At 34.3% G+C, this 9,539-nt stretch overlaps 1 protein-coding gene across 3 annotated transcripts; it reads left to right on the top strand.

Moving 5' to 3' along the window:
• The first annotated feature begins 3,383 nt into the window (after window positions 1–3,383).
• On the top strand, window positions 3,384–9,122 carry LOC130966393 (floral homeotic protein APETALA 2-like). 3 transcript variants are annotated; one of them, XM_057891192.1, is made up of 10 exons: window positions 3,388–4,682; window positions 4,825–4,850; window positions 5,091–5,121; window positions 5,280–5,367; window positions 5,566–5,711; window positions 5,818–5,862; window positions 5,972–6,060; window positions 6,385–6,560; window positions 6,822–7,043; window positions 8,018–9,122. In XM_057891192.1, the coding sequence occupies exons 1-10, from the start codon at window positions 4,036–4,038 to the stop codon at window positions 8,234–8,236; spliced, it is 1,689 nt and encodes a 562-aa protein (XP_057747175.1). In that variant the 5' UTR covers window positions 3,388–4,035; the 3' UTR covers window positions 8,237–9,122. The 3 variants fall into 3 exon arrangements, with proteins under 3 accessions (XP_057747183.1, XP_057747175.1, XP_057747178.1); XM_057891195.1 differs by having other exon boundaries at window positions 3,389–4,682; window positions 6,388–6,560; XM_057891200.1 differs by lacking the exon at window positions 8,018–9,122 and having other exon boundaries at window positions 3,384–4,682; window positions 6,385–6,576; window positions 6,822–7,048.
• Window positions 9,123–9,539: the final 417 nt, after the last annotated feature.

The following is a 9,539-nucleotide window of genomic DNA, read 5'->3' as shown; positions in this document are numbered from 1 at the left end:
TTCTTTTTATCTTGTTTGATTTTCAGTTGCTTGGGGACAAGCAACAATTTAAGTTTGGTGTTGTGATGAGCGGATAATTGTACGCTTTTTGGCATTGTTTTTAGTATGTTTTTAGTAGATTTAGTTAGTTTTTAGTATATTTTTATTAGTTTTTAGTTAAAATTCACTTTTCTGGACTTTACTATGAGTTTGTGTGTTTTTCTGTGATTTCAGGTATTTTCTGGCTGAAATTGAGGGACCTGAGCAAAAATCTGATTCAGAGACTGAAAAGGACTGCAGATGCTGTTGGATTCTGACCTCCCTGCACTCGAAGTGGATTTTCTGGAGCTACAGAAGTCCAATTGGCGCGCTCTCAACGGCGTTGGAAAGTAGACATCTTGGGCTTTCCAGCAATGTATAATAGTCTATACTTTGCCCGAGATTTGATGGCCCAAACCGGCGTTCCAAATCAGTTCAAGAATGCCCGGCGTTAAACGCCGGAACTGGCACAAGAATGGGAGTTAAACGCCCAAACTGGCACAAAAGCTGGCGTTTAACTCCAAGAAGAGTCTCTACACGAAAATGCTTCAATGCTCAGCTCAAGCACACACCAAGTGGGCCCGGAAGTGGATTTTTATGTCATTTACTCATCTTTGTAAACCTTAAGCTACTAGTTCTCTATAAGTAGGACCTTTTGCTATTGTATTTTCATCTTTTGATCACTTTAGATCTCTAGATCATCGGGGTAGCTATCTTTAGTCTTATGCTATCTTAGATCATTGGGGGGCTGGCCTCACGGCCATGCCTAAACCTTGTTCTTATGTATTTTCAACGGTGGAGTTTCTACACACCATAGATTAAGGTGTGGAGCTCTGCTGTACCTCGAGTATTAATGCAATTACTATTGTTCTTCTATTCAATTCAGCTTGTTCTTATTCCAAGATATTCATTCGCACTCAAGAACATGATGAATGTGATGATTATGTGACGCTCATCATCATTCTCACTCATGAACGCGTGACTGACAACCACTCCCGTTCTACAAGCAAACAAGGATTGAATGTTTATCTCTTGGATTTCTTTAACCGGAATCTTCGTGGTATAAGCTAGAATTGATGGCGGCATTCAAGAGAATCCGGAAGGTCTAAACCTTGTCTGTGGTATTCTGAGTAGGATTCAATGATTGAATGACTGTGACGAGCTTCAAACTCGCGATTGTGGGGCGTTAGTGACAGACGTAAAAGAATCACTGGATTCTATTCCAACATGATCGAGAACCGACAGCTGGATAGCCGTGCCGTGACAGGGTACGTTGAACATTTCCACTGAGAGGACGGGACTGTAGCCATTGACAACGGTGATGCCCAACATACAGCTTGCCATGGAAAAGAGTAGGAAGAGTTGGATGAAGACAGTAGGAAAGCAGAGAGACGGAAGGGACAAAGCATCTCCATTCGCTTATCTGAAGTTCTCACCAATGAAATACATAAGTATCTCTATCTTTATCTTTTATTCATATATCATCCATAACCATTTGAGTCTGCCTGACTAAGATTTACAAGGTGACCATAACTTGCTTCATACCAACAATCTCCGTGGGATCGACCCTTACTCGCGTAAGGTTTATTACTTGGACGACCTAGTGCACTTGCTGGTTAGTTGTGCGAAGTTGTGTTTATGCCATGGTATTGAGCACCAAGTCTTTGGGGCCATTACTAGGGATTATTTGAGTTGTGAAAAGTATTGATCACAATTTCATGCACCATGCCACACTGTAAATTAACATTCCAGCTCAGCAAATGTTAGCTACCTTATCAACTGAAATGATAGAAAAATAAACTCCACCAACGCAAGTATTATTTAGAGACTTTTTTTTATTAATTTTATTTTTTGGAGGTCAAAATGAAGATCTAATAATTTTTAAGAGATAATTTTAATTATTAATTCATTATTATATATGTTCTTAAGATATAAATTAGTTAAATCAAAGAGAGAGAGAGATAGTTTTGGGAAACACGCGCAGGGTGGTGAGAGTGAGGTAATGAGAAAGGGTCATAAATACGAGGTACAGCGTAGGAAGGCCATTGGTCGCTTGGAGAACGAAAGAGGCAAAGGTGGCCCTCTTCCCGTACTCTTGGATTGGACTTTTCTGGAAAGAGTTTCCTTTTACTACTATTATTCCCATTTCCTTTTCTGATGCCAAAACCTACCCCAAACTCTTAACACATTTCCATTTCCCTTTCCCATTTTCCACTGTGCTCTCTATCTAGTACACTCACAATTACAAATCATTCATCTCTATTCCCCAAAATACCCTCCTCCGCCACCCCAAATTACTTTCCCACTTGGGTACGCCCACAGGGTAAAACTTAGTCATGATCCTAAAAAGATAAAAATGCTTGGAGGCGTGGATGCGACGAGAGTTGAGGACCTTTGTGATTACTTGCGTTTAAGTTATTTATTATTTATTACATAGAAATCATTAACGATTGATTACAAGCTAACAAAAGCTAGTTTTGGGTAATTATCTATCTTTGGCACTGCTTGCGCTGTCTATTTCCATTACTGGGTAATTTGCTTTGGAGAGAGAGAGAGAGAGAGACGCACTCCCCCTCAGATGCTTTTCGATTTGGTTAACGTGGGAAAGTTGTTTAAGAAAGAGATGGCTCTTTCTTTCCCAATTTCCGCCACTCATTTAATTCTCTCTCAATCTCGGTAACAAGGTAAACACAACTTAAATAAATACATGAGAATATAGATTTTAGTTATGACTGAATCATTGGCATCTCCCTCTTGGTTTTAATAATTTGGTTTAACTCCGCTAGAGTTTTATGAAAAAAATTAAAGAGTTATTTCGGGTAGAAATTTTGTTGTTCATAAAACTTGAATTCAAAATAGTAAATTAAAATATCAAAATACGTATTTTTACAATTTAATAATATAAGTAATTTTTTATCCATAATTTTGTCAGATTAATTTAAGGATGTTTTATTTAACTTTTTCTCAGTTATACTTTATTCAATAATTATTTAACATATGCACTTCACATTTAAGATGAGAATATATAAAATTAATATTTTTTTATTACAAATATAAAGTTAACTCAGCTTTAAAATTATTTGTGGGACAACAAAATAATTCCAGTCTTAACTGTATCTATGTTTCTTATTTTAAAAATAAAATCTAAATAAAGATTATTAATTAGTCACACTAATATACTTTAAAAAGTTTAATTTTAATATATTAATATTATATTATTTTTATAAATAATTATTCAGGCTATCAAAAATATATAATTGAATATACTTGGAAAACTGTATTATACTAAAATACATAAAAATTAAATTAAGAAAAAAGGACATTGAATTGAAGAGAGTGAAATTATGTGTGTATTGAAAAGAGAAGGAAGTGGGGGGAGAGAGGAGAGAGGAGTGAGGAGTGAGAAGAAAGGCATCGTGTGTATGTAAGAGTGTTAAGGGAGAAGGGTGAGATGCTTTCGGCTAAGCTTGCTCAAACTGGCCTCGTCTATGCTGTATTGGGCACTTGTGGAATACAAACATCATTCAACATCTCTTTTACTACATTTTTGCAACACCTACCCCTCCCCCCTCTCTCTCTCTATAACTCGTCCTAGGTTTTGATTTTCTTCTGTGAATTTTTCCTACTACACACTCAACCTTTCCGTCCACAACCTCCTCCTCCTTTTTTCTTCTTCTCACATACTCTCTCTCTGTATATATATTATTTTATTCCAATCAAGAGAGAAAAAGCACAATACGCACCCCGAGACACACACACAGAGTTTAACCTTCCTCTGCAGCACTGCAGGCCAACCCAAATTAACTTTTTATTTTCAAAAAAAAAATATTAACCAAGAGAGAGAGAGAGCGTTTATTTTTTTAATTATTATTCCTGATGTGAGAGTGGGAAATAATAATAAAAAAAATCTGTTACTTACTGGTTTCTCTTCTCTTTCTCTTCTCTTTTCAATAAGGCCTGTAACTATAACTGTAACTGCAGCTGAAGGGGAGAGAAAGAGATCAGAGAGAAAAAAGAATGTGGGATCTCAATGACTCACCCGATCGGAGGAGAAAGGTTGAGGAATCCGAAGAAGGTTGCTCTTCTCTCAAGAACTCCATAGACGGAGACGACGATAACAACAACAACAACAATAATAATCATAAGGGAAAGAGAGTTGGATCTGTTTCCAATTCAAGCTCCTCCGCAGTTGTCATCGAAGACGGATCAGAAGAAGAAGAAGAACAACAAGAAGAAGGTAGCGTCGTAAGAGCAACAACGGACATGAAGAAGAGTAGAAGAAGCAAGATATTCGGGTTCTCAGTAACCCACGGTTATGATGATGAAGAAGATGAAGATGAAGATTCCATGGATAGTGAGAACCACAGCCAGGTAGTGACTCGGCAGTTTTTCCCCATGGAGGAGGCTGATATGGCCGCCGCATCATCACCGGCTGGAAGCGGCGGTGACGGTGACGGCGACGGCGACGGAGGTGGCTCTACTTTCCCACGTGCTCACTGGGTAGGCGTGAAATTTTGCCAATCAGAAACACTTGGTGCTGGAAAATCATCACTGGAAGCTTCTCAACCCATGAAAAAAAGTCGCCGAGGACCGCGGTCAAGAAGCTCACAGTACAGAGGAGTCACTTTTTACAGAAGAACCGGTCGATGGGAGTCTCATATTTGGTTAGTCCATTTACTCTTGGAATTCAAGGTTTTTTTTTTTTTTTTGAAAGAAAGAAAGAGCTCAACACTTATAGAAACTTATTGCAATTGAAGTTTTATTTTATTTTTTTTAATTTACGTTTTGTGTCCTTGGATGATGCAGGGACTGTGGAAAACAAGTGTATCTGGGTAAGTTGTTATATGTATGTTAATGATTATGTGCATTATTTTGTGTGGGGATAGTTATAAGTGGCTAAAACATGTGTGGAATTTCGTTTTTTTTTTCTTCTTTTGTGGGTGTATTTGGTAGAAGAAGAAGAGAGACAAACAAGAGTGTACATACATGTTTTTATTATTTGTGTGTAGTGGGGGAAATTTTCTCTTGTGATGACTGACGAGATGGTTTTTGTCTGGGTAAAATTTGTCTAGGTGGATTTGACACTGCACATGCAGCTGCTCGGTGAGAACTTTAATTTCAACAGAATCCAATCAAATATCAAATATATAATATATAAATAATAAATAATAAACGTTTTATTTTTCTTTCTTTCTTTCTGGGAAATTTTGAGTCTCAAGGGATTTTCCTTTTTTTTTCTTTTTTAATTTCTATATGGCCAGTGCATACGATAGAGCAGCGATTAAGTTCCGAGGAGTGGAGGCAGACATAAACTTTAACATTGAAGACTACGAAGAAGACTTGAAGCAGGCAAGTTGTGAATATTTTCGTTTATTTATTATTATTCTATAAAAATAAATAAATAAATAAATAAAAGGCGTTTATCTTCAACTGTGGTGGTATAAGATGCACTACATACACCTTATCTTCTATATATACCATTATAATAATATTTTTTTGTTAATTTTACATTAATCTGGATTTGAATGCGGTGTGTGTTTTAAACAGATGAGCAATCTGACTAAGGAAGAGTTTGTGCACGTTCTTCGCCGACAAAGCACTGGGTTTCCAAGAGGAAGCTCTAAATATAGAGGTGTAACTTTGCACAAATGCGGAAGATGGGAAGCTCGAATGGGACAATTTTTAGGGAAAAAGTATATATGATTCTTCATGCAGTTCTTAATTATTATATTATATATGTATATAATATATTTGTCATGAAATAGAGTCTAAGCTTAGTAATAAATTTGATTTCACTAGGTACGTCTATCTGGGTTTGTTTGACACCGAGATTGAAGCTGCAAGGTATCTACTTTTCGTTGCCTTGTCAATTTGCTTATTTACTTTTTAACATTTCAATTACTAGATTGCCCATCTTCTAGGGTTTTAAATTTTTCTTGCACATTCTTTGTAGGGCCTATGATAAAGCAGCAATAAAATGCAACGGCAAAGAGGCCGTCACCAATTTTGATCCCAGCATCTACGAAAATGAGCTTAATTCCGGTGAGTAGTGTATGTTGACTGTAATAATAATTTCTAACTAATATTTTATATATACATAATTCATTTTTTAATCAAAATAAAATTAGAATCTCGTTTTCAACCATAAAAAATGACACATCAGTATTTCTGTATGTTATTTTAAATATGGTGGCTATTTTTATAAAGACATTTTCAGTTTACAATATCATGTTCACATGAGAATGTGGATCTAGTTATACAAAAAAATAAATGGTCAGAGATAGTATTAGGTATTTATTTACTCTTATTTTTATTATTTTCATTAACATGTAATAATAATAATAATAATAATATATTATTGGGCAGTAGAACCCACAGGTAATGCTGCAGATCACAATCTAGATTTAAGTTTGGGCAATTCAAGTTTCAAATCTAGCAACAATAATCGAGCATTGGGGAATCACACCACAAATGTTCAAGATCATCACCAGCAGCTCATGCCATCTGAATCCAATTGGCGAAATGGTGCAAGCAAGCCTAAGGTTCATTAATTATAAGGTTTTCGTTAATAATTACTTGTTACTCGGCTCCAAATAATTCTCTATTTGGACAAAGTAGTATGGTAAAGAAAACAATATATTGGAACACAATTTATAAAAAAAAAATCTACATGCACACAAAAATACACAGATTTTTCAATGTACTACTTTGTCTGAATAAACAATTATTTAAAAGCGCACATAATTGATTTACTTTGTCGAATTTCCTAATTTATTTGGTTTTTGAATATATTTTTAATCTAGCTGGTGAATATCCTACCAAAACCGTGCAATAGAAACATGGAAGCACATGGAGGAAGGGATTTGCACGGAGAGAGTGAAGCCTTGAGGATGCTGAGTCAAACCCACATCCATTCTACTACTTGTTCAGCATCTAATGAAACGCAAAGATATGGACCCTACAGGTCCCCAGGGGAGCCTCAAATGCTTCACAATTTTGCACATCTTCAACCACCAAATTTTTATGTGGGTACCTCTCCCATTAAATCTCCCTTTAGCTCATCATGCATCAAAATGGGTGAGACATAGATCAAGAACAACCACCCATTATCATCAACACATATAGTATACTCTTATTCCTGAAATTTCATATATGTTTATTAGAATTGTGATTTATTATTTTTCTAAAGTTATTTCTCTTTTTATTTTCAATTTTTATTATAAAAATATTATGTGCACATAAAAAATCAGCCATAATATGTTTGTATATAAATACATGTATAATTTAACTATTTTTAATGTATATTTTGTATTTCAATATATATTTTACACTCAATTATTTTGATATACTCTTAGTATGGCTATTTTTTATATCGAGCCTATTCACCTCTTTTGCTAATTGGTCGGGTGTGAAAATAATCTATTTATTAGTGAAGAGAAGTGAATAAGCTTGATGTCTACCAAAAAAGAAAAAGTACAATTATCATTTATGATTTAGCTGTTCATGATTGTTTTTAATCATATACACATAAGGCCAGATCTTTTCTGTACACAAGAAAAAAAAATCATATGCACAGTTGTATTATTTAGACAATTTGGAACAATTATGAGGATGATTAATATATATGTGTGTGGATTTTATACGTTTTCTTAATTTTTATTCGTATTTTTCTATAGTTATAAAGCTTTTTAACTAAAATTTCAAATTATTAACACTATTTACCCTTTTTTTTTGACAATTATTACCAATAAAAAATCGTTCGGTATAGAAAACTTTTAGTGGATGAAGAAAAAATAATAGCCTAACACATGATTGTTGATATATATTGAGTTATACACAGAAAGCAAGATGATTCTTTGCCCTTTATGTATATACTTATTTGACAAACTTTTTTTAACCTTGTTGCACATGTGAATAGAGGACTAATGAGTTCAGAATGAGTAACAAAATGAGTCATTCTATTATTTATTTATTTATTTATTTATTTACCCAAGTGCAGTTCTCCAGCAGCAGTAGTAATGGGGGTCGCATTGGGAATGATCTTTCATTATCAATGGCGGATCATCATCAACAACAGTTGCAACCAGGACCTCCACACCATTATTTGGCCACTGCTGCAGCATCATCAGGATTCCCACCACAGATTATTAGACCCTCTTCTCATCACCAAGGTTGGCTGCAGAAAAATGGCTTCCACACAATTATGAGACCCTCCTAACTCACTCCACTCTTACCCTTACCCTTCTTTACATATATGGAAAAAAAAAATATAAATGTCATTTTTTATTTTGATTATTTGTTAGAAAGATGAAATGTTTCTTTTTAATTCCAAAGTTTTTAATGAGTTTCTGACTATTTAATTAACTGGTCTAAGCAGCTTTTGATACATTAGTAGATTTTTGTTTATAGAGGCTACTTAGACCCGTTAGTTAAATAGTTAGGGACCAATTAGAAATTTGTGAATTGTGAAAGGACTTATTATCTTTGAAGCAAATCATCAAAGTGGAAAATGACATTTACTCAAAAAAATTAAAAATTAAAAATTTTCCTGCCTCCCCATTTTATATTTTCTAATTAAAAATAATGATTATATAACATACATGCTCACTCTGCCCCTTAGTAACAAAATTATGTTCGGATGACGTAGTATTTTTCCAAACATACCATTGATGTCACTCACCAGAATTGGGAGAAGAAATGTGAATTTGCACTTCTTGTTGTGGGACCTACAATTTTATCCTAAGGTGATGATGATATAGTGTGTTTAGAAAGGTTTGTCATCCAAACATTACATTTCTTTAAAATTTTCTTATTTTGGCATGTAAAGATGGAAGCAACACTATTGTTATGTCCAACCCAGACTCAGAACCCCTACTACTATATACAAGAACAAAAGCTTTTACTATTGAGGTGAAAGAAGCAGATAACACATGCAAGAAGGAAAAGTGACCCAAATTAGGAACTCAATGCAATGGTCTAATGGGTCTGGGTCAGTCAACTAACAAACGGACGAAAATCTTTAACTAGATATATATTATATTATATATATTCTAAAATTTTCCGATCTTATATATATATATATAATTCCGATTTATTGCTTTTCAGCGTTATGGTATTTATGACAGCACCTATTCGTTTCTTAATTTGGGATATATTGCTATCACATATTCACATGGTTGTCAATTTGTTCCTCTTATATTATTTCTCTTTGCTTCGTGGGTGATTGGTCTTGGAAACTTTGCCAAAGAGAAATAAAAGATGCTAGCTACTATACCCACCCTCCTTATAAGGGTAAAATGCTTGATTGCTTCAATGATAATAAATAAATACATAAAAGCCAGAAAAATATTTTTATTTTTTAATAGTTGTGTTGCATAGTAATTTGATTTAGTTGTTTATATATATCATAATGGTAAATTAAATAATAGGTCAAATTTTTTTTACGAGAAGGGTGAAGCTGAAGCTAGCAGGGGAGAAAAAATAAAAAAAATGTATTTTATTTATTTATTGGTGTCTTGGAA

This window comes from Arachis stenosperma, chromosome 1 (assembly GCF_014773155.1).
Source record: "Arachis stenosperma cultivar V10309 chromosome 1, arast.V10309.gnm1.PFL2, whole genome shotgun sequence".
NCBI classification, from domain to species: domain Eukaryota; kingdom Viridiplantae; phylum Streptophyta; class Magnoliopsida; order Fabales; family Fabaceae; genus Arachis; species Arachis stenosperma.
The sequence above is the reverse complement of the archived record's forward strand: the minus strand, read 5'-3'. Positions and strand labels throughout refer to the sequence as shown.